The sequence below is a fragment of the Amblyomma mixtum genome, chromosome 4 (assembly GCF_055824585.1).
Source record: "Amblyomma mixtum isolate Tamu chromosome 4, ASM5582458v1, whole genome shotgun sequence".
Classification (NCBI taxonomy): Eukaryota; Metazoa; Arthropoda; class Arachnida; order Ixodida; family Ixodidae; genus Amblyomma; species Amblyomma mixtum.
Window position 1 is genome coordinate 156787877 of NC_143015.1, and position 25413 is coordinate 156813289.

At 46.2% G+C, this 25413-nt stretch overlaps 1 protein-coding gene across 1 annotated transcript; it reads right to left on the bottom strand.

Annotated features, from left to right (window-relative positions):
• Nucleotides 1-612: 612 nt before the first annotated feature.
• On the bottom strand, nucleotides 613-25413 carry LOC149348908 (uncharacterized). The gene is made up of 10 exons (XM_089541865.1): nucleotides 25272-25413; nucleotides 22649-22678; nucleotides 21281-21460; nucleotides 18805-19027; nucleotides 17860-18013; nucleotides 14711-14823; nucleotides 12407-12539; nucleotides 7712-7888; nucleotides 3930-4049; nucleotides 613-822 (listed from the first exon to the last, which is right to left on the bottom strand). Exons 1-10 carry the CDS (start codon nucleotides 25411-25413, stop codon nucleotides 613-615), a joined length of 1482 nt encoding a protein of 493 aa, XP_089397991.1.

The following is a 25413-nucleotide window of genomic DNA, read 5'->3' on the forward strand; positions in this document are numbered from 1 at the left end:
TGCATAATACACTGGTCAAGGACACTGGTCGATAATTTGAAACAACATTCCTAGGTCCCGATTTATGTATAGGTACAACATTAGCAAGCCTCCATTCATCAGGCAAGGAGCCTTCCTGTAATGACTTTGTGAAAAGAATTTGAAGGTACCTTGACAACGCAAAAGCGCAAGAAGAGAGCAGGATCGTGGGTAAGCCGTCCGGACCGGTGGCACTGTTATCTTTTAAGCGTTCTAAGAGCGACACAATCTATTATCTATTATCGTATCTAATCTCTAGTCTTATCGCTAAAATTATTACTGATGGGTGAGTGATCATGCGAGAGGCGCACTTAGCCTAAACCACGATCACCACAAAGGACACCCCTAGCAAGGGTTACATATTCCAGAAACACCTGATCCCTCAACTCAACACGCCTACAAGAGTTTTTAAGCACTATGACTGGCATTATCACCGTTGGTGTAGCTGCAATTCCAGTTAACACAAGGATGTCCTGGGGGTGAGTTTATTTTTACTATGGTAACAACCATAATGATAAAACGGGTTTACCACTCAAGACTTTGTATATTTACAATAGTCCGCGGCCCCAGGAGGTCGCAGTGCACAAGGGGACGTCACTGGATGACATTCCGGCACTCAGCCTTATCGCTAGCGCTCCTGAACTTCGTCCTGAAGTAGTTGAGAATTGCCCGAATGGCGTGTAGCCGCGAGAAGGCTCCGAACTTGTTCAATCCTCGGCAGGTCTCCACGGAGTCCTCGTAATCCAGGTCGTATACAGTGATGCCAAAAGGTATCTGCGGGTGGCGAGCCTTCACGTAGCACAGCTGCCGGAGAAATGGAAGAACATGAGAACTAGTCCACGGTCCAAAACTAGAGCCAACCTTTGTTGTTGTTTTCTCCTAATTGTCAGCCGGCTTTACTAGCATACCAAATAAAGCATTTGAGGAGTGGTAAAATTTTTTGACGGGCTTTGTTACTAGGATGAGAAAATTATTTAAGGAATTAGGTGACGCACGCGATTCCATTCAAGTAGAGGCGATTACTTGGTGCCTAAACCCGAATTCATGAGGTGTTTATTGGTGTTAAATCATCTCACGAGATGATATATGAGTTCCCCTCCCCCAATCGCTAAAGACGACTTACATTCGGATTCCATCAGGATGCTACCTTGGAAAACATCGCCTATCTGAAGTATTTGTTCAGTTGTTCGTTTCTGAAAAAAAAAAAACTGCCCCGAAATAGTAATGTTCGCCATTTCTTTTATTGGATAAAGAAGCTAACCATAAGGCAAACGCTGGAGAAATAAACGCGTGCAATACAAATCTAAGCAGCCGGGGTACTTATTCAACAAAGAAGAAAATGCAGATGGCTGAATAAATTTATACACCTGAGTGTAAAAAAAAAATCTAGATCACTGCGGCACCAGCATTGAAGCAATGTGAAAGCAAAACGTCCACATACTACATCGACGTCCGTGGCTGTTCCAACGTCCATATACTATACCGACGTCCATAGCTATTTTGACGTCTAATACCCGTGCCACACGCTCACAAGAAATGGCAGTAAATGCTTAAGGCCTTAAGTTTGTTAATGTCATTATTTTCGGGGTTGGTGCTACACGTCCACATTTAATGCCATTATCGAAAGTGACGATGACGATAACGCTTGCAAGGTAGTCAGAAGTTTCATCTTAATATAAACATTGCTAATGAGCACAATATATGAGAAATGTTGTTCAAATGTAATATAAAAACGATTTTCCAGAAAATACGGTTGTTCCTGCTTTACAAGTCGAAAAAGTAGCTATAAACTCGCATGTCAGCACATAAGTCGAGCGTACCTGTCAATAAGGCTGGTTAAAATGGTGCTCTTCGCATCGAAAATGCGGTATAGATGCCTCATCTGACTGAAAGTTAAGAATTAACTATTTCCTACTGGTTAGGAAGTTGTTACTAACAAAGCTGCATGCTTTTCTGCGTGTGGAATGGGAACGAGAGTACACATTGCACGGGCGAATGAGTTGTGGCGAACTCAGTAGGTCGCGAATGGCAGTAAGGCTAATGTCATTAAATTTACGCGTGTGGCACCGTACGAATGCCATTAAAACTTAAGGCAGTAAGCACTTAATGGCATTAAATCTGTCCGTGTGGCACGGGTATAAGTGTATTTTGGTGTTTTTTCGCGTTTAATTAACTAGTCAAACCTCATCAACCAAATTTTTCTCATGGCAACATTTCATCCTACACTAACTGTCGCATTTACGCTTTCACAAATTTATCTTCAGAGAACGACATAATCGTGCAGACAAATTTTCGGACACCTTTTGCTGACGCGACAGATCCATATAATGATTTCGTATTAATGAACTGGCCTAAGATATCACCGCAGTAAGTGAATAAAAGGAAAACTACAAGAAACAACGTGACACCTAACAACAGAACTTTCTGGAAATCATTCGCCATAGCAGCGACTGCCTCACAGCCAAAATCTAAAAAAAAAACGGACAATAAAGGAAAGAGGGACAAAGAGAAAATATGTGTCAGAATTATAAACTAAAGAATTATCTAATGAGAGAGGAAACCAGGGCGTAGCCCTGTTAAGTCAAATGTTAAAGAAACTGAATCCAGCTGCAATAAAAATAATTTTCTAAGCGAATACCAATGCAACGGAGGTGTGTACTGAAAGTACTTCAAATAAATATCCTTCCTTGCTGCGTAGTGAGGAACACCACAAAAAAATTCGCGTGACATTCATTGTTATCCAGCCCAACTTATCGCTATGGCGGACATTCAAATACGGGAAAGATAAATTATAGGACTTCTTCCGCGATTAGATCTATGCAAAAAACGGATGCCCAGATGGTTCGTCCACTGGTATTTTTGAGGCATATGCACCGTCCATATGACCATTTTATCTCTCTTATTCATGAAATATTTGCTCACCAGTTTCATTCGGAGCGAATGGAAGGTTGCTTGCATTATTCTGATTCGTAAGATTGGGCCTTGTGACCTGAGTCGTTAAAATTCGTATTTCCTTAATGAAGAGATGGTTGTCAAACTCCCTAGCACACAATATGCACAAACATTAGAAACCATTTCAGTGCTAATTCCATACTAAAAACCAACCAATGGGGCTTAAAGCCAACAGACTTTAAGCGATAACATATTCAGTAATATTCTAAATTGATCAACACCACAAAATAGATAAATAAATTAAAAATCTCCTGTGCCCCTTGGTTTCTGTGGCTGTTGGCTTCTGTCATATTTATAACAAGCCCGTCATTCCCCTTCTCTTGTTTGCTTAATTGCTTAGCGAGGGCCTCGGTTCTGGCAGCCTTGAAGCCAAAGGAAGCATAAGAGGGTTCTCACGCAGCTTCCACCCTCTCCGTTCGATGACGTTCTACGTCACACTTGCGGTAACTCAGGACGCTCTACGTCCGCCGCTCATGAACGTGGGTGGCGCTGATGAACACTCTCAAGGTTAGGTTACTTGTAAACATAAATACCCCCGAAAGCAGAAGGTTTGAAAGACGTCGCCGTAGCTCAGAGGTAGAGCACCGGACGCGTAATTCGGAGGTCGTGAGTTCGGATCCCACCGGCGGCATGTGGTTGTTTTTTCTTCCGCTTTTCTAATCAATTAGCTTTAAGCGATAACATATTCAGTAATATTCTAAAGTGATCAACACCACAAAATAAATAAATAAATTAAAAATCCCCTGTGCCCCTTGGTTTCTGTGGCTGTTGGCTTCTGTCATATTTATAACGAACCCCTCATTCCCCTTCCCTTGTTTGCTTATTCACATTGTTTAGTTCTGTATACTGCGTCCTATACTGTAAATATGATTTCAGTAATGCTTGCGCATTTCCACGGAAACCGTATTTGTCAAGCTTCCACTCGCACTAAGAGAGTAACCGCGCCCTTTGTATCTCACCTTCTTGCAGAGGCCGGCTTCGTTGTCGTAGGCGAAGAACAAATCGTCTGTGTTGTGGATGGCCAGAACGGAATCAAGTGGCAAACTGTAATCGTGCCGAAAGCTGGGGTCGTTGCAAATCTGGGACAGAGCGAGAACACGACAAAATCGATTAGAATTCGGCTGTGTAAATGGTTGAATCTCTCGTATGGGTATTGCCTTGATCCAGGCGTGTTTGTTAATGCGTTAGGATTAGAGGGGCCAGTGCAAGCTGAAATGGCGACCGCTGACTAAGTCTCAACTGGCAGGCGGGAGCACCTGCCATGATGGGCACGTGTCAACCTGCCTTAGTATACTCTGTATATACCTACACAAACTTCGTCTCTCCGATATAAAGAATCTTAGTTTGCCACCTCACTTATAACGACCATTCGGCGCTAACCTCAGTCATAACAAACCTGAGCATGCCGCCTCAGATGTAACTTTATCCATGAGTCCACACTGAAATCTCGTTATTAAAAAAAAGACCAAATAAAAAATTTGTTTCATCAAAATACCAATTCATTAATGAATCAACGGCTAGAATAATTCTTTTTAAAGATACAGCAAAATTCTAATCCCCTGCGCACCTTTTGAAACCGAAAGCAAATGTTTTCTAGCGAAATAACTGAGTACTTTTAACACCATTTTCTTGTCTTTTTCTAATGGTAAACTAATAAAATTGTTTCTTATCATTTACATCTATTTCTGTTTGTATTTGTTAAATAAAATGTTCAATAAAGCGACGCAAGACGTTCGGAACACATTAGATGGTTATGTAAGCCCACCTCCACTGAATATTGCTTTGTGTGATGCAATGTGGTCTTTCTTTACCTAGCGATGACCTAACTAAATTAGTGACGGCTAACATCAAATTTATATTTAGGAGATTTTTTCAAAGTGCCAGTACAAAGAAATTTTTTTCTTTCACTTTAACAATTTGGTTAGGAGAGAATAATATGGTTTAGGATAGCACTAGCACTATGGAATTCACTGCCTAACGACATCGCTGCATGCACTGATCACAAAACATTCCGCGAGAAAATAAAAATTCACCTCACATAGATCTTGATCACTTCTGCGCTCTTTGTAGCGAGTATTGCTTCATATATCTTTAATGAATGATGTATAACCTGCTGGGAAACCCTGATGTGACTACAACCCCTTTTATGTTTGTTTGTATGTTTGTTCTTTTTGTTGTTATGCATGTTCCCATCATCGCCGTTGTAAACCAATATGTCCCCCCTTATGTAATGCCTTCGGGCCTTTAAGGGAACAATAAATGAAATGAAATAACTAATTTGGTGCTTGTATCTGGTATCTAAGTCTTTTCCCCAGATGATGGCCTCACACCTTAAGAGGAATGTGGAGACGCTGTTGTTGGCCTGCATCGAGAGGTTACACCGTTTTAATGGGAAAGACGCTACACTCACTGAAAATTGAACTTTCAGAAGGTAGAAACAAGAAAACACGGGTGTCTCTACTGCCGGCCATTCACGAAAGCGAAATGCATTCAGGTCAAGGCAGTTTATACCAGGTGTCCCAGCTAAATGTAACCAAGCTTTTAAAAAACATGAGATGCCCTTGCCATCTGAAACCAACTGAGGGTTCTTTACAGTCGCGTGACTTAGTAGTTAGTTAAGCTCAATTACCTAACTTTTTAATTATTGTCTTGGTTTGTTGGGGTTTAACGTCCCAAAGCGACTGAGGCTATGAGAGACGCCGTAGTGAAGGGCTCCGGAAATTTCGACCACCTGGGGTTCTTTAACGTGCACTGGCATCGCACAGCACACGGGCCTCTAGAATTTCGCCTTCAAGAAATTCAGCCACCGCGGCCGGGATCGAACCCGCGTCTTTCGGGTCAGCAGCCGAGCGCCGTAACAACTGAGCCACAGCGGCGGGGCAATTAATTGTCTTGATGAACAAAGTGTCAATGGAAAAGTTGCAGATCGCTTTGAAAAACGGCTGACTGAAAAATTTGCAGCAACGTATTATTTACGTAAAGTAGTTTCTTTACCGGCCTTTAACCGTAATTCGGACCATAAGAAAAAGCTTCCACGGGACAACGGTGCCACTAAACGTCCCAAGATGCGCCTGAGAGAATAAAATCCTGTTTTTTCTGAAGTCCTCTCCTCGATGAGACTTCGGGTGCACATTGGAACAGAGATGCGAGCGAGCAGCTGGACACGTGATAACTTTCTTTTAAGGCCGATAAATAAAGCTACGTAAATCGTACCATCATGGAAACAGCACTACTAGCGGTTTTTCGAGGCGATCTAAAACATTTCCATTGACGCTTTTTTGCTGAAGTCAATAATTAAAAAGTTAGCTAATTAAGCTGAACTAATTAACTTAGAAGAATAAAAAAAATACTCGAGACTAGGCCATGCGGCTCTGATTAACCTTTAGTATCACTGGGCTAGGGCACTTCGTCTTTTTTAAAAGGTTGGTTACATTTAGCTGGGACTCTCGGTATACGCACATTCGTGACGTTCGGCTACACCACAGCTGACGTTCAAACAGGATCCCGGCAACCTTTTCCTTTTGACACAAAGTGTTTAAGATAAGCGGCGGGGGAAAAAAAAACAAGTTCAAATTTTAAATCCAGTTTTCTCGATCATAAATCTATATTTCTTTAACGTGGGCGAAAGTCAGCGTAGTCATTGAGAGCCAAACTCTCGATGTTTACTGAAAATTAACAATGGATGAAGTTGTCCTCATTACGTTAACGACCAGTTGCTTTTGTTTCTCAGGGAGGAAACGGTTGGAGAAAGGCGACTGCCTGTTTCCGCGAGCACGGACACGCGCGCTGTTAGATAACACAAACGATGCGAACTGTACGATAGACGTTACAGCCCTGATTGTAGTTTTCATTCACTATGATGTCTTCTGCGAAATCAACAATGTACGTAGGACGCGGTATTTTCATGCTGGCAAGTGGATGTATGTCGCCAGCAAAAATAGCTTATGGTTAAGCCTAGGATGCGAAGCATACCGCCGGCTGAGGCTGCACGTCCGCAAGCGAGCGCACGAGTTGAGCCCCAGCTTTCACAGCTGTTGTGACGTCAGCGCCCCTATAGCGGAAGGAGCGGGAGTTAGGCCGCCGGTGGAGGCTGCGCGTCCGCAAGCGAGCGCACGAGTTGAGCCCCAGCTTTCACAGCTGTTGTGACGTCATACCACGTGGTGCACCGATGTAGGTCAAGTGGTAGCTACGCGGCCGCGCGCGGCGCAGCAAATCAGAGCTCGGTTGTGCGGCTAGTATGCTTCGCATAAAACATCACTTCAAGTGTAGAGTGTAGTGTTCTCAAAATGAAGTCCATGAGGGGAATAGGTGTCCACTGTCCCGATCATATCTGCCAAAATTGCCACGAACTTGCGATTTCGCTGTGGCGGTGCTCCGAGGAGGCACAGAGACCGACCTTGAGCCGTTGCCTAGCAACCGCTGGAGCTGGCGGACGCAGCGCGCTCGCCGCGCCATCTGGCATGACGTCACACCGCGCGCCTCGCCGCGGAGTCGCCGCCGCCGTTTGGTGTGACGTCACACCGCTTGCCTCGTCGTAGCGCTCGCCTCCGCCTTGCCTACACACATCCTGGCATAGCCGAGCGAAGCTGCTGCCAATTTTGTCCACTATAAACACAGAGGCGCCCCTTAAAGGCAAGGCTATGAATTTCATGTCCCCTTTTGCAGGTTAGCGTATGTACACAGACACATCAACACGACACAGGTCCTTAGGACAGAAAAGTCTTCAACGATGGCGGTTTACCTCTGTAAAACTGCCGAAGGAGGGCGCGCTTGCGTTGTGCACGCATTGGGAGAGAAATTCGTCCAGCTGTTGTTGGAGCAGCTTCATCGTCCAGCGGCCTTTCAGAGTCACCGATAGCGCCCAGATTATTGGCACTCCGTTCGATGACAACGTCTCAAAGCTGCGAGACGCCATGGACTGGGTGAAAAGCATTGATCGTTTCAGCAGGTTGCCCAGTTCGGAAAGGAAGTCATTCGTTCGTTACTTGTGTGCATTCTTTTCTTATATTTATCACTGTTTAGTGCACTGCGGGCACGAAGATAGCCGTATCTTGAAATTGGCAGTACTACTGACGCTGGCAACGCATTATCTCTAAAAGGTGTAAATGCTACTCATGCTAAATTTTGGTACAATTCCTGCCCAAAACCAGAATTGCAGGATTACACCTAGGTCCGCTAAGGGCAGAAATGCGAAAGACTTTCCGTGTCCTCCATTTTTTCCTTTTTCGTCGTTATTTGTTTTTATTTTTATTTTTACTTATATTATATTTGCTTTTTTATTTACATATTTAGTTTATTTTTGTTCCATCTGTTTTTGTAGGTTTTGGTTCTGGTTTTATTTCAGTTTTTACTTTTATTTTGTTTTCATCTACTGACTAATTAGTGAAAGGACTGTTTAGCCAGTTGACAATGCATGGATTGTTGTGTGGCTAGTCTTGATTGGCTATGGATTTGTCTTGTCAGACGAACGCCACTGATGAGCCAAGAAATGATTTCGCATTAAAAGAAGTGACCTCCAACGATGACGAGGGCTACTGTGTGTAGATGGCAGCCCCCTATCTCAGAGGCTGAAGTGGGGTGGGGGCCGGAGTGCCGTGCTTCTTAAGGGCAGCTGGCTTTTTCATTGCGTGCTTTGATTCGACTTGATCGTCGCTTTTATTGCGTTAGCATTAGAACCGCAGTGTTTTAAAAATCCGTACGTCCACCCGTCTGAAGCCTCGGATGGCAGGCGCTGAAGCGGAGATGTGAAAAAAAATTGAGGGGACGCTTAAGATCAAGCTTAAGGGTATGACGCGATGGGTTAATGGGTTAATATTTATAGATATGTGGATTGATCATCCTCAACTTCGTTCATAGATCCCTGGGAGTCCTCATACCACTCCTGGGGCAGTGGTGCAGCGGTTAGGGGATGCGCCACTGCCCTGCGATGGAAAGTGCTGCCACCGGTGGGGCTTGTGCGACCCGGGTTTGCTATTCCAGAGGAACCTCTGCCAACTAATCATTAACTCCCACCTGCCACGATGGGCAGTTTTCTCACAATCCGGTGGGAAGGTTGTAATGACGCCTTAAAGTCACGTGACCTAGGTGCGCCCCCTTCCCCGCCCTAAGTCGCTTCTCCGGGGATTTTGTTGCGAAAGCAATACTACTGGAGCCCAGCTCGGCTCGTCGCGTATGCTCGGGGAAGTGCGGCTACCAAACGACCTTGAGTCGCAGTTGCCTAGCAGCCGCTTCAGCTGCGCTCCAACCCGAGTTACTACCCGAGCTTACCCGGGTAAGCTCGGTGAAGTTCGGTCAAGTTCGGAGTAGCGTCGCACCAGTTGCGCGAGAGGTTGCTAGGGGGGAGCAACATGGGTCGCACAATCCCTACCGGTGGCTGTGATAGAAACAGTCACTTGCCAATGCAGTGGCACATCGCTTAACCGCTGCGCCACTGCGCCACGACGGGTATGAGGACTCCCACGGATCTATGAATGTAAAGCAGAGAATGACCTTCTGCTTCTGACCTTCTGAATGACCTTCGACTCACTACGCTATCGCGTCATACCCTCAAGGTGGAGCTTAAGTGTCCCCTACAATAGACCCTTTAGAAAATTCAGTCTGGCAACTCGGCAGGCATCATCATCAGCAACTTTCGTCGGCGCCGTGCGCCATATTTTGGGCACCTTTGGCTGGAAGACGCGCAGCTATAGCGCTCTGCACAGCCTTTGCACTAGTTTCCACCTTGTGGCATGTCTGGTTGCGTTTGTGAAAGCGATGGCGGAAAATTTGCAGTGGTCGAGGGACCTGACTGTCATCCCGGGCGGATTTTCGGGAAGGCTTTTCGACTCCTATCGTCCGGCCGCACATCTCAGCGAAGCTACAAGCCGGTATCACTGCGATCCGTCGACAGTGCGCGTTGCCGTGTCACCCTGCAGGTCAAATCTACTGTCCATAAAGGAGGGCTAACAACACTTGGACCGGACTCGACTACGAGCAGTCGCACTGCACGGCGAAATGCGTGTGGATCCGGATACGGGCGCTCGATCAGCAGTGCCGACTAGGGCAGTCGGGGACCAGCGCACATGTTCGTCGCCGGGCGTTGCCGCAGGCGGTGTCGTTGCCGAAAGCTCCACTCTAGCACAGGCATGCTGTCGTTGCTAGAATCTAGCAAGCATCCTTTCTGGTAGCATGGCTCTTTTGTATTTTCTTGTGCGAACGTGAAGTAAGCCGAGCCTGCCGGCCGGCCAGCCTTGATCCCGTCTGCCGGCGTCATAAAAACGAGCTAAAGTGTGTTCTCGACGTAAATAATAAACTCTGGGATAGGGAAATGAGAAAATATATCATTTTTCTGGGTCATTGGTCAATACCGAGTTGCTGGTAAAAGTGACAACTGTGGTACGAGCGAATTTGTTGCGAGAACCGCCTCGAAGCTGCCGCTGGCCCGACGCTGGGGTCCGGCTCGACTGGCGCCCGCTAGCTCCGCTGCTGAAGGCGCCGTAGAAATTGACCATACTATTATTTTATTGTGAGATGATGCTGTTGACAGCAAAGCGGAGTGAAGAATAGGCCTTCGATTATAGCGCAGGCGACTTCCGAAGCGCCGGCCCCTGCCGCTTCGATTCGAAGCAGGCTATAGGCCTAGCGACGACCACGGCAGACAGGCAGCCGCAGAGCTCTTCGCCCGGAGCGCCCGCGAGCGGTGCCGTTGCTGAAAGCTCGCAACATCAGCTGGCATGCTTTGTCGCCGCTCGAGTATAGCTGGCAGTCTTTCTGATAACAAGGCGATGCCGTCTTTTCTTGCAATATTAGTACACCAAGCCAAGCAGCGCTCAGGCACTGCTGCGCTGCGGCGAAGTGCGACACCGGTTGTGAGCGGAGCTTTGGTAGAGCGGCGCAGCAGTGCTTGCCGCGGCGTGTGTGCCTGCTTGCTGTGGTGTGGCAGTTCGGAAGCGGCGCGCCGGACGTGTTGCTGGACATGTGTCTCCTGCCTTAGCCAGAGTGCACAAGCCCTGACCGAACGAAAACACCCAGCTGCTGCTGCTGCACTCCGCCTATGTCGCCTGTCGTTTGCTGCATGTTCGCAACGGAGAGAACGACGGCGCTCCTCGCCGCGCTGCATCGTCGTGCTCTTTTTCGCGCACACGGAACTATGTATGAATGGACGTGGATGCTTGAAAATCCAAAACAAGCGCGTTTGAGCTACGTTTTGATTTTGTGACGCGCCGAAACAGTCGCCAGCATCGGAATGCATGTCCTCGAGTGCGCCGAAGGTGGCACCTTTATTTTTGTGCTCACTATACAGCGGAGCGGCTACACGGTAGAAGGAACTTTTCGCTGCTCTTTCAATACTTATATCATTTATTTTAATGCGAAAATGAACAGGTCACGGACGAGAAGAAAGAAGCATACAGCTACCCCGTGCGCTCCGTGCTCTGGAAACACAGCTTGTTTCCGTGCGCGTCTCTTCGCCGCGCTGGCTGCAGAAATGCACACAGCAGCATGCCGGCATCGCGACTATAGCTTGGTGCAGAGAGCCAATGTTAAGGAACATGGCTAGGACACAGAAACAAGAAAATTACGCTTGTTGTGGCTTCGACAGGCGCCGTACTTTTCAATCTGGCCCGAGCGCATACCGGCAGGCGTATGCCCAAGTAATGGCGGAGGCACCGCGGTTTGCGCACCACACACCAGATGGCGCTGAATTTTCTAAAGGGTCTATTGAAGAATGAACACCTGCTTTCGCACGTCTCCTCGGTTTAACTACGTTAATCCCCCCCCCCCCCCCCTTTAATTTTTTTCGCTCACAAATCCGATACCGATGACGAGGCAGGATTTTATGCACAACGGAAGCCTTAACGCCATTGCGTTAATACCGATCTCCAATTTCAGAGAAAGGAAGGTGAGGGACAGTTGGAGAGGGGAGACAAAGGGAGGGTGGGAGGCGATGGTTGGCAGGCGGCGTAGTGGAGACAGGGAAATCTCCTTCCTCCCTTTTCAGGGCAGAGGAGGGAGCGGGATAGTAGGCCAGGAAAGACGTTAAGAAGGTGGAGGCGACGGGTGCCGGATGGGGAGGGGGAGACGGGGTAGAGCGTGTCACACTATACTTCTTTATTGGGTCCGTAAAGTGGAGCGGGTGTATGGCGTGTCACACTGTACTTTTGCATTGGGTCAGGAAAGTGGATGGTTTGGTTTGGTTTATGGGGTTTAACGTCCCAAAGTGACTCAGGCTATGAGAGACGCCGTAGTGGAGGGCTCCGGAAATTTCGACCACCTGGGGTTCTTTAACGTGCACTGACATCGCACAGTACACGGGCCGCTAGAATTTCTCCCCCAAAGAAAATCTAGCCGCCGCGGCCGGGATCGAACCCGCGTCTTCGATCCCAGCCGCGGCGGCTAGAATTTAAACACACACACAGAACGGAAACAGACGAAAAGGTCTTGTTAACCGGAATCTCACCATGTCGTGCTTGTAAATACCTAGTAGTGGTACATGAGTTACTTGAGGCGGCATCACGAGACAACCGGAGAAGGTGTTGTCGCCGTAGAGGTAATGGCCCTGGGCAATGAACAGGTCCGGCTTGTAGAAGTTCCTGCGTGTATATATAACAGGGGTTTAAGCTCGCCATTTCCAATGCCTCCTCCCCGCTACAGAAGAGTGGCGCGCGTGTGTGGTGCGCGTTGTTCGTGCGCGGGTTTTTGTGCGCGGTTTTCAACTCGGCGTGCTTCCCCCGCGTATGGGCCCACTAGAACTTTCTTGGACACTTTGTTTTTGGACACTTACGTTCCCTGTGAGTGTGTGTGCATAGGGCGACATCAGTTGCCGCAATGTATCTTTGTTTTTGTAGAGGGACGGATCTGCCTTTTTGATCGAGAGTCCAAATAAACTTCTCTTAACTGTCTACTGGTTTTATAGCCTTGAGATCATAAAAAGTTAATTTCCCGTTGTACCACCCTGTACTAAGGAAACAAGGCACCTGAACACGACAAGGTATGCATACTGAGCCTTATCGCAGAATCGCACGGTTTGGTCCTCCGCTGAAGAACAGTGGATTGACGTACTGTGAGAACACTCGACGCCTGCGAGCGATTAACACAGATGTTTTGCAAGTAATTTGCCCTCGTATATATCGGAGTCAATTCGTCAATGACATGTAGAGTGTATGTAAGCCGAAGCTTCTGCATATCAAGCTTAACAATCAGGCAGAAAACGCTGCTACAGTTTGATACCGGTTCTGTCGTGAGTAGGGACTACGCGATGGCATCTTGACTTCGGCTTACCTGAGAAAAAGTACTGCTAGAGAAACGTCCAGATGAACATTTTATTCGTGAAAGAATACTAAAAGGAAAGAAACACTTCATTTGACATCATCCAACCCAAGCAGGACAAGTAAACAAATATTGCAAATGGATCGTTTCACATTGGTCCTTTGTAGGCCTTTCCCAATACGTTTCCAATATTGGGCCCATTATCTGTGCTGCTTGGCAAATACTATACCAAGACCAACCATGTCTGGTACAAACCGGCGACAAGCTCTCTCAGCTGTGGTTGTTTGTTGGCCTGCCATTTTTTGTGTTCAGACTCTGTCATGGTTGGTAACGGTTTGGTTTAGGGGGGTTTAACGTCCCAAAGTGACTAAGGCTATGTGGGACGCCGTAGTGAAGGGCTCCAGAAATTTCCACCGTCTGGGGTTCTTAACATGCACTGACATCGCACAGTACACGGGCCTCTAGAATTTCGCCTCCATGGAAATTCAGCCGCCGCGGCCGGGATCGAAGCCTCGTCTTTCGGGTCAGCAGCCGAGCGCACCGCGGCGGGCCGATATGGTTGGTAACATCTCTGCGCATAATACTATTGTCTATTGTCGTATTCCATCGTTATTTAGCAGCCACAATAATGTTTTACAACAATCAAGTAAAAGTCAAGCAGGCATGTTGCGCTTGGTTGGGCTTGATGCCGCCAGACAGGAGCTCTTAGGTACGAGGTAAGTTATGAACTCCGTTGAGATTTGCCACATGAATGCCATTTAAATAACTTACGATGGTCACCATCTCAAGCGTTGCTATTATGGCCCACGTCGACACAATTACTCAGTGAGCGCTTACATTCAATTGTTAGAGCTAAGTCAAAAACGATGTTTGTGCAACGACGGAGCTGTTCAGTGCTGTGGGGGAAATGATCGCCATTCTCTTATGAATGTTTTGAACGCGATTGAACTAGGCGATGTGCGCTCCTCGCTACTTGACCAGCGCAAAGTCTGAACACGAGGTAGTCTCTGGTTTATATTAAGGCATATTTATAATTGACTTGAAATGTCATAAAAAGCGCAATGCCTTCCAGTCATGCCCATCATAAAAGCCAGCCATGGTCTTTGCGCCGCAAAGTTAAAAAAAATTTTGGAGACGACTTACGTGCTTTAAATGCATTCATTTCTCTTTGTGGACTAATTGGTTATATTTGTTTACTATTTAGTTACTACTTAGGAACTAGTACTAATGTCTCAAAGGACTTGATGTCAAAGGCCTTTAAAGTGAAGGCCTTTATATAAAATATGTATGGGATGAAGGCCTCTATGTCAAAGGCGGTTACATGAATACCTAATGAGCCGTTGAGGACTGCTTCTAAACAATATTAAGCTCAGCATTCCTGCAGTCGGCGTCAGCTGGCGATAGTCGCCGATGTTCAAGGTTTGCGAAGTGCAGTTTCTTAACTACTACACAGCTCCTTAACTACTACATCTCAAACAGCGCCGTGACAACTTACAAAAATTTGTCGGTGTAGAAGGCATCCCAGTTGTTATGCAACAGCACTCCGGCGTAGAAAATGAAAGATGGGTTCCCTCGCTGCCTTTGCGTCTCGGCATGCGTGTCGAGGGCCTGAGGGAAATTCGCGGCTGAAGTTAGCTGAGTGAGCAGAGAAGAACTATCTCGCGTGCACCAGCGCAAGGTTTGCTTGAATAGAGTGCTTTGCGATGTAAACCTGCTTGAATCTAGAATGTACTTCTCCGAACTTTGTCGAAGAAAACTTTGATACATGCCTTTGAAAGAAGGAGACGGACACACTTGCTATCCTTAATACAATTAATTTTTAAGCGAAGCAAACAGGAAGCAGCAGTTTTTTTTTACATGTGTAAAGAAAAGTTCGCTGCAATAACTTGAGAATTGACAGACATCTTGGAAAAATTCTAAGTGGTCGCACACATGTGACAATGAGCCCAAACAAGTGGTTCGGCAGTATTCCTCCAAGAACCGATATCAAAGTTCATAAGACTTCTGTAGTGTAACAAGGAAGAACTTATTCATTAGGATTCTCTCAAGCACACCCATACGGCACAAAAGAAAATATACAGCTTCCGCAGAATTTTCGTAGTTCAAAATATCGTCGTGGTCCAGGATAGTTTGTTTTTTTTGATGCACAAAGGAGCTGTAGTATACCCTATTAAAGGAGTATAGACACCTAGTTTTGGTGGCATGTTTCCTTCTCTATAATGATGCGGAAGGCACTTCTATGCATCAATCACCACGTGGTATTCGCCTACAACCGCTAAATAATTTCGAATCGAATTTTTCTGTCATGCAGTTTCGGTTTCAGCAGCCGAACGGAGGCTGTGACGTCAGAGAAAGGCTATAAGTCACGTGAGGGATATAAAAACTGCGATACAATCGTTGCTTAATCGTTTTAATACACTACAGTATTGAAGCCAGCCTTCCTCAAGAGCCATACTGATAACGTATGTAGATGTACCGGGTATATTGCAGTTTTTCATGCCTCACGTGACCTATAACCTCTTTTTGACGTCACAGTCATCATTCGGCTGTTGAAACCGAAACTGAAAAGCGCGAGAAAGAAATTCCATTATGAATTATTTGTCGGTCGTAGGAGAATACCGCGTGGTAATCCGTGTATAATGATGCCTTACACCTCATTACAAAGAAGAAAACACGCACTCAAAAGTTAGGTCTATATACTATTTTAACTTCATGTGGTCACTTGTCGTTGTTTGCTGGTTAAGTGAGTCGCTCCGTGCATCTAAGGCAATCGCAGCGAGTAAGCCAGCCATAGCTAGCGCACTGTGAACGTTTCTTCTGGGTATCCATTCACCTCTCCTGCTGTTCCCTCCTCGCCTACTCCTTTCTCTTCCGGCCTACCACACGTATTGAAAGCGCAGCGTGGCCTGTATGCCGACTCCGTTTAATCGCACCACCCTGGCGGGCCGTGCCTGTTCCTTTCGTTCGCGAAAGCACTACTTGACATGGCCCAAACCAAATAAAAATTCAGGGGGAGCGCTTAAGTCACCTTACGTGCAGCAAGACGAAAGCCTATGTGCCATCCTGCTGAGTTCTCTGGAACGCTTCTGATTCTTCATTGTGTTGATTTGTTTCGTGTTATGCTCGTTATAACCGATTTCGAGTTACGACATACTACACCTTCGTTATATCCGGTGTGTTCGTTATAACCGGTTTCGTGTTACGACATACTACACCTTCGTTACATCCGGTATGTTCGTTATAATCGATTTCGAGTTACGAAACACTGCACCTTCGTTATATTCGGTGTGTTCGTTATAACCAATTTCGAGTTACGACATACTGGACCTTCGTTATATCCTGAGTGTTCGTTATAACCGGTTTCGAGTTAAGACTTGCAACATCTTCGTTATATTCGGTGTGTTCGTTACAACCGATTTAGAGTTACGACATGCTACACCATTGTACAAGGAATTATTCATTATAATTTATTAACTGGTTGTCTAACAGACTACCATCAAGTAACTATTTATTGATTATTGATTGATTAATTGGTGTTTAATGGTGACCTTCGGTGACCTCTGATTTTATTGACAGGTTTAGCGGACACTTTTTCTAAACAGATATTGCGCACACGCATAAGGCAAGTAAGGCTTTCGCCTTAACATCTTGCATGAAGCCTCGGAGACTCGGGTAAGCTCGGGTTAGCTCGGAGGAGCATCGCGCCAGGTGTAGCCAATCGGAGGGTCACCTTGGCCGAACCTAGTATAGCATCAGCCCATGCCGAAATAAAATTAATACTGCCGCGACAGTGTTTCGAACCCGCGACGGCGCGAAAACATCAGCTTCGCTGGCCACTGCCCGAGAGCGCTGTGCTATCGGTGCAGCCGATCACTCCTCTTGTTGATGATGACGATGATGTCTTTAGGCTTAATGGCGGGAGATTGGCTAGGGTGCATAGCGGATACAAACGCACTCATGTACAAGTAGTGGAGTATTTCCATAATTTTGGGACTTAAAGCTAGAGTTTGTGCAAAATAAAAAATACGGCAAAGAAAAAGTAGCGAATTCACATTCTAGCAGAGGAATCTACTAGATGAAATTATATAATCGTGAATATAATCGCACACTGGTCTCAGGGCATATCCCTTCGCGCTTGCCCCGAAGGATAAGAGAATCGGAATAGATAGAGGAAGCCCGAGTCGAGAGAGGGGAATCTCCAAGTCACTTCTACGGAGAGCAGCGAACCGCCGGCAGGAGAGAAAAAAGTGTTCTATGGACTCGATTTCGCCACAAGACTCACAAAGGTCGGCCTCTTATTAAACTGCAACCCACTCTCGCGCTGTGCATTGCACATCGTCCTCTTCAACTTCCATGCGAACAGACAAGATCAGCTTAACCTCGGTTAACCAGAGTTTAACCAGAGTCGCCAGACATGCCGACGACCCCGCAAAGCAATACCATGAGCCGACCAGTCTAAACGCACGCTTTCGCACTTCTACTCGATTTATTTACATTAAAACCGTGGTACCTTTTTTTGCCCTCTCCCTTTTGTCCCACGTTTTTCATGATCGACAATGCATCAACACGCGCAACAATCTACTCCGGTAAACGCTCGAGCTTCTGCGTGCGATGTGTGGGAACTGAGAACTGAGAGTTGCTCGCCTTCAAGAGGTTCAAGGCGACCTCCACCTCGGCTTCCGTCAAGTTCCACGTGGCCGTGTCCAGGATGCCGAAGTGGAAGATGTTCTTGTTCCAGAAGGGCTCCAGCAGCGACGAATTGGTTGTGTTCAGCTGTCGCACGAGGCTGGAGGCCTTGCTGCGTAATGGGGGCAACCTTCAGGTGTGGTTTGTATTTTTCCCGTGCTGCTCGGTTGGATTTTTCAGCTCGAAGTAACCGGAGTTACCAAAACCATAAAATTCAGGGGACACTTTGAATGTCTAAAGTGCGTGGAGGCGAAAGTACTTTGCAAAATACTTACAACCCGTTCTCTTACCAACTACTGCACATAGTTTACATTGGCCTGCTTTTTTATTACCGTTTGTCTGCTTTTAACTAATGTAACCACAATTATTGACTACTTTTTAAAATTTGCACTTTGGTGATTTTGTAATCGACACCTTAAGTTGTTTACCCTTCTTACAAAATAAAACTCTCATAGAAAAAACCCTTTAGTCGAGATGCTTACTTTTCTACCTCGGCAGCTTTGCAACTCTACGTACGTAAACCCGCAAGAACACTGGCCCACTCCCTATTCTTGTTTTTGTAGTAGTAAGCCAAATATAACGCAAAATGAGATCCTGAGGTATTTGAGGTTAAAGAGCAAACCAACCCAAACACGAATTTCTCGCAAGGCATAGCACAAAGAAGACACTCGGCACTCATTTCATAGAAGAGTCTTATATCGTAACTGATATTAAGAACGCGAGAATAACGAACGTCCTCAGTGAAGCCGCTTTTCTGAAAGCGCACAGCCAACAAAACTTCCGTAGGCCTCAGCCTTCACCGGCTGGACGGAGCTATAGTGGCAAATCTACCACAACTGTTTACGGTTTAGCCCCGAATTCAGATTGCCTGGCTTCGATGGCTCACGATGGCTGCCCATTTACTCGAAGGCGAAGCCAATTCCGAAGGCCGTGATGCTGTACTGGCCGTAGATATTAAGGAAGACTGTCAGATCGTTTTCCCACTGGTTAGGAAGGGCCAGCGGGTTGCGGTTGTCTTTCTCGACCGAGTCGAAGAAGATGAACTCGCAGAGGCCATCTGGTGGGAACATCGACGCGGAGCTTGTCTTGGAGCCCATGGTGCAGACCAAGGGCTGCTCGTCGATGACTGCGCGATATGATAAAAACAACTATTATGCGAAGCATATTAACGTAGGTTTCGGGCCTTCGCGCGACGCCCGGCGGTGGCCACCATTGACCTTCAAGTGACCTTCAAGTAGGTCACGTGACATGACGTCACGTAATGACGTCACACCGGCTGCAGATGGGCCCGCATACATTGACCTTGAAGTGAGATCACATGATGTGACGTCACGTGATGACGTCACACCGGCTGCAGATGGGGCCTCATATCGTGCCGTCGGACGTCGCCCGGCGGAGGCCTCCACGCTTCGGTTCGCGCCGTCGCGCGTGACGCGGCGGCGGCGCCACCATCGCTTCATCACGTGATATGTGACGTCACGCCAGGGATGAGGCGGCGCGCGCCCGCCGTGGCGTCAGTGTCTGTGCCCGCAACCGCGCCAGCGTCTTTGCGCCGGGCGTGTATGCGGTCAAGATGCCTCCAAACGCTAAGGACATGCTTCGCATCCACTGGGCTTAACCTTGATAAGCCTCCAATTTTTTTTCTTAGAAGGGTCAAGGTTCGGGCTAGTGGGTAGTCAACATGAGGATCCATAGCGCACAATATTCAAGGGACACAACACGAGCGCTAAACTTTAACTGAACGATCTTTATTTGGCGCTGACAGCCTTATAAAGATCACGTATGGTACAGGTATAGATGACTAACAATGATTATCTTGTCAAGGTCATGATGTGTGAAGGAGAATGAGGACAAAAAGCACAATAAGCACTGATTGCTGGTTTTTACTTGAAGGTTTTGAAAATTGCAAAAACTCAGACAATGAAGCAAAGCAAGATGAATTCACAATACCATGAAAATATTTTAAACGTTCATTGCCGCGGCGAGAAGGTGAAAAATTTCTGCCATACCATCGGCAAATAAACCGTACTGCTTTCCTTTGGACGGATTCCAGCTTACTGATATCCGACTGTTTATGAAGATTTCAGACTATCGACCCATATTCCAAAAGTGGACGAATTATAGCTTTGTAGGTTACCAATTTAGTTTCTCGGGAGGCAACCCAAAGTGTACGTTTCAGATACCCGATCCTCCACATTGCATTATTAGATATTGTGTTAATGTGCTTTGACCAGGACAAGTTAGAAGAAAAAGGAAGACCTAAGTATTTGTACTCGGACACTTGTTTCAATGAGTTATCTTTGAATGAGTAGGTGTAAGAAGATGACATTGTGCGATTACAAAATGACATACATATCTTTACGCGTTCGAAGGCATACTGTGTCGACCACTGAGCGCTAGGAATTTTTCCTCATGTGGGAGACCCACGACAATAAAAAAAGATCTATTGTAACGACACAAGCGCACAGTCACACTAGGTCGTCTAGGTCGGCAGAAGGGCCTATTAACCCAAACCAGTGATTAACGCTTTGCCTAGACGAAGACAAGTCGTTTTGTAGAAACGTTGGCTAATCTTGCTCAGGCTCCCCACTCCCTTGCTAATTTTGTGTTGTCAAAGAACCCATGTTCCCACTCCCTCTTTACCATTCATATATTAGTGCCATGCCGACGACGTAATGAATGCCTGTTATTCAGTCATAGCACCGTGTGGTTTGGGAAATGGTGAGAACAGAGTGGACTGAGAACCCAGACACTGATATTGATTTAAATGTGATCGGTGTTTTAAAATAAACTTCAACTTCAACTTCAAAATATCATCAATATCAGCCATATCCGTTGAAAGCATTCTAAGGTTTGTTGAAATTACTATACATGCCTCACAGCGCTTTAAATTTAAACAAAAATCCGCAAGCAAGCTTCAGTTAGCTACGTATTGTTTCGACAAGAGGGCTTTTCCCTTCATGTGCAATTATCCGTCCCCATCCGGGTACTTTTCGTGCATACAAAAATCCCATCTTCCCCACTTCTCTATACTTTGGATCCCAACGTTCGAAAGAGGCATGGTAATGAAGGCTGGAACCTGCAGCACAAAGTTTGGCTCGAAATAAAAGTAGCAATATAAATATTCGCTTACAATTAAAGACGCAGCTCCTGTTTTCCAAAAAACATAACCCACAAAAATGAAGGGGTAGCCATTACACGACGCCACCCGTAGACTTGGACCAAAGCGCCAGTTCGCATTAACCGGGCGTTCGGATAAAGCGATTACTGAATTCCACAAATGCCAGTTCGCATTAACCGGGCGTTCGGATAAAGCGATTATTTAATTACAGTAACCCTGTTAACGATTACGTGGGTATACTGTCGCCGTATGACTGACCTGCCCTGGGAGACTGGGTGGATGCTGTCGGCGTGACGTTGCTATTTGTCACCGTCGTCGTCGTCGTCGTCACTGAAGGGGCACCCGGCACCCGTACTACGGGACCACCAGACAGCAGACGCGGCACGTAGTACGTGGTGTCCATAATTTGGGTCTCGGTGACGAAGCCAAGCCGTCTATCTGGTACATGGAATGCAGTGGCTTAGTTAGTGACATATGCCTTGACTCTTCTACACGTCCATTTCTGTGCAGTCACATCGTAATGCGGCATCGATGCAATAGACACGTGATCTAGAACTCCCTCGTTCTCTTCCCGACCAATGACTCAATTCCAGACGGTCCCGAATATGTGCAGCATAGGGACTGCGTATCGGAATCCCCCATTGTGTTATGGTATTTTGTGCCATGGCGGTGTACTGTCCCAATCAGCACAGACAAATAGGCAATATTGGAAATGTATGGTATCACTCTGGTCATTTGTAGAACCGGCCATTGCCAATACATATCCAATATTGGGCCTGTTCGCCTGCGCCGCTGGGGGTGGCGCCGTATAGTATAGTGCGGTATGATAATACCTAGAGTTTCAGGGGAGACTGAGTAATTTTCAAAAATAGGTTTCTTATATAAAAATATGGCTTTAGCGGCATGGTATTGCCAGGGTTGGAGGACACCAGAAAACCGCTGAACCTTAACTAGTAAGCTGGTTAACTAATTTCCAATAATTAACGTTTTAACTATGGAGTTATAGGTGCCTGGTTGCAATTATAGATTTGTAGCCGGTCGTTAGTTACCGCCATATCAGTTTTCAGAATTTACAAAACGCGATTACCCTTCGCGGTGGGGCCAAATAATTTTTGCCTGCATAGTGGGGAAATACAGGCGCATTCGAAGAGCATGCAGGGAAAGCAACTCCCACAGTGCACATAAGCAGTCGAAATAGCCAAGTTTTGTCGAGCCACAGCGCCGAGGGTAACCGCCTTTTCGAAATTCTAAAAATTGGTATGACTTTACCAACGACACTCTACAAATCTCTAATTGCCACCAGGAACCTAACTCTAATGATTAAAAAGTTAATTATAGGTAATTAGTTAGCCATCTTACTGGTTAACATGATTCAACGGTTTTCTGGTGTCCGTCAACCCTGGCAATACCATGCCGCAAAAGCCATATTTCTAACTCAAAAATTCGATTTTCGAAAATTTCTTAAAGTATTGCCTGAAACAAACCGTACAGCGCGATATGCTATGACAGGGCTCGGTATGGTATGTATATGGTATGCAGGATTTAACATCTATAGCGTCACGAGGACTATGAGGGATGAATGAGGCAATACATATCGGACAGCTGCTTTGTCGGGACTCTTCTTACCGAGTGTTAGAATCACCAGCATGAGGATGGCTGCAAGCACGGAAGCACAGATGCACGTTATACAAATGGTTGCGGTCACACGGTTCTCCCTGGAGGAGAAAAAACGGAGCGAATGAGATAACAGGCCCATAAATAACGGAGTCCATATAATATGACATAAGAAAATGGCAGTAGTTTAACTCTGGTTAAACCTGGAGGATTGCGAAAGCAACAAGGAGAGAGAGGCGATGGAGAGCGCGCGGCAGGGGCGGCGGCCCCGGCACGCTAGCTATGCGCCGCTACTGCGCATGCGCAACTGGCGAGCGCGGCGGCGGCACCTCTGAGTCACCCACGCAGCGACGGCGGCGGCGCGCCAGCTGTGCGCCATGTGACGTCACTGCTCCTCACGCATGCGCAGTATGGCCCTTCGTCAGCTCCAAGAAATGGCTCGGTGACTCGCGTAGTGTTGCTTTCGCAACAAAACAGAAATTCATATATTCCCCGTATCCTTCAATACATGTGTATAGAAAGTTGTATGAGCCACTGTTTTGCTGCCAAAGTGAGATGCTGGATGTCCATGGCCGAGTCAAGCTGCCCAAGTGGGAGCTTTTGCTGTTGATATCCTGCCACCACGTACACTCTGGTGGTGAAATAAGCATTACTATTACTATTATCTTCTCCGCATGTCTTCCGTTTCTTTCCGTATGGTTTCCAAAGGATTTCCATATAACCTCCATGGCGTCATAGGTTTCTGTTTGTTTCCATGTGCGCAATCTGTAAAGTCCATATCGATTCAGTATATTTCATAAACCATACGATTCATATGGAACAGATATAGAATTATGGCAATCGTGATATGGAACGTTTCACTAGGACAGCGTCGCACTTAGGTAGCTAGAACACCTACACTGACGTTTGCGTGAACGAGAAGAGGGTAAGGCTCTCAGCCATCGCACATTTTCTGATGCATGTTCTGTATCGCCGAGTTTGATAGTCTTACTTTAAAATCAATTTTTAAAATTATTTTAAAATAGCCCTAAGGTTCGCTAGTAAGTTCAAAATAATCAATTTTTAAAGTGAAACTTACTAAGGAACCTTAGGGCGACTAAAACTGACGCCATGAGATGTAAAAGCCGTTTTGTTAAATAAACACAGCAGGGAAATTAAACTTTCTATGTGCTATTGCGAAATTAGACCATGGGCTTCTTAAGCGTTTCACATATTTCTAAGCCCTACTACATCTTGATCAAACAAAGATGTCTTCATGCAGGGCTTCTGTTGCAGAGAAAGAGCAAGCGTCCACACAAGATTAGTTTCAAATCGTTAAGAGTGTTGTACTTTTTCTATATCGCATCCAGCAAGAATCGCATTTTTTTTTCATTGTTTTCTTTGTGTTGATAATTTTCAGTTCCGTATTTACGAACGAATTTTCATTCAGGTTCCTCCTAGCCTCAACAAGAGCAGCTGAGAAAGACGGACGTCCTTAGATTTACAATACAAGGCTACTTATGAAACTCTCCAGCAGGGCTAGTTTATAAATAGTTCCCGTAAGATTACGTAACGCACTTGTTACTATTCCAAGCAGTTTATTAAAGTGAAGAAATTACGAGCACTGGAGCAGCTGCTAAAGATTGACTCCATTAGATCTACAACGCAAGGCTACTTACGACTTAGGTTCAGCGTCTGAAAAAACAGAACGATGAGAAAAGATAAACGAACAGGTGTTGAAAAAATTTTATGGTGGATTGCGCGTTTGAAGAGCGTATTGGTATCAGCATCCCGCAGGACGTAATTTCGTGGTGTCATGATCTCAATTAGGCTCAGACGTTTGTCCAGATTTGAGTCTGTGTGCATAAAGATGTACGAACAAAACTATCGAAACAGTTTGAGGCAATTTGCAACGAACCTTGAGTCCCAATGAAGCTGCTGAAAATTTTGGGACAGAATTGGCCAAGCAAGGTCATTCGGCAGTATAAGAGAAAAAAATTATATAATGGGACATAAATTCTTTCCTTCGCACTGGTAGCCGCTCTTCCGTTTTATGCTGGAGTTTGGCTATGACATTTTACTAATAGTAGCACATCGTGGGAAGAGAGAGAGAGAGAGGGAAAGGCAGGGATGTTAACCAGAAAGGATTCCGGTTGGCTACCCTGCACAGGGGAAGGGAATGAGGGTTATTAAAGAGGAAAGAGAGAAGCAAAGGGAAATAGTCACAGCCTGTCAATCAAGGCAGTCTGTCTCAAAAAGCGAAAGAGTGCCTTGTAAGCCTTGATGGCAGTCGACTGTTGTGGCCACGGACCGAGGATCTTGGCCTCTGTGAAAGGGCGAGGGTCCAGGTGGTCCAGAGAACATCGCAGCTTATGTCTTTCGGCTACAAAGGCAGGGCACTCACACAAGATATGGGTGATTGCCTCATCACAGGCGCAGTACACAAGAAGGGCTGTCGGCCATCGCGATCCGTAAAGCATACTTATTCGTGAAGGCAACACCGAGCCATAGACATCGTGGGAAGCATTTTTCTATAAACCATAGATGTGGTTTAGGCAATGCTATTAGTGTGGTTTATCGACCATTGATGGCGATCTTGTTTGCAAGCCTGGAAAATGAACCCTTGGAAGGGGGATAAGGCCACTGCCATACATACCTTCAGGTCTTGACGTGAGGACCTGCGTGGTGCTTTGCGTATGATCATACGTGGGCTGTCCGTACGCAGACTGGTCGTAGCCGTATGGACCGTAAGCTGGGGCGTAAGCCGCAGGGTCGTGGTAGGCAGGATCGTACGACAT

Bases quoted from the DNA above. Each gene is read 5' to 3' on its own strand.
- LOC149348908 (XM_089541865.1), bottom strand. From the start codon at position 25,413: ATGTCGTACGATCCTGCCTACCACGACCCTGCGGCTTACGCCCCAGCT. The intron at 21,461-22,648 runs GTAAGAAGAGTC...TCCATGTACCAG, and splicing joins GCTGGTGATTCTAACACTCG to ATAGACGGCTTGGCTTCGTC. The intron at 19,028-21,280 runs GTCAGTCATACG...CATATCGCGCAG, and splicing joins CACCCAGTCTCCCAGGGCAG to TCATCGACGAGCAGCCCTTG.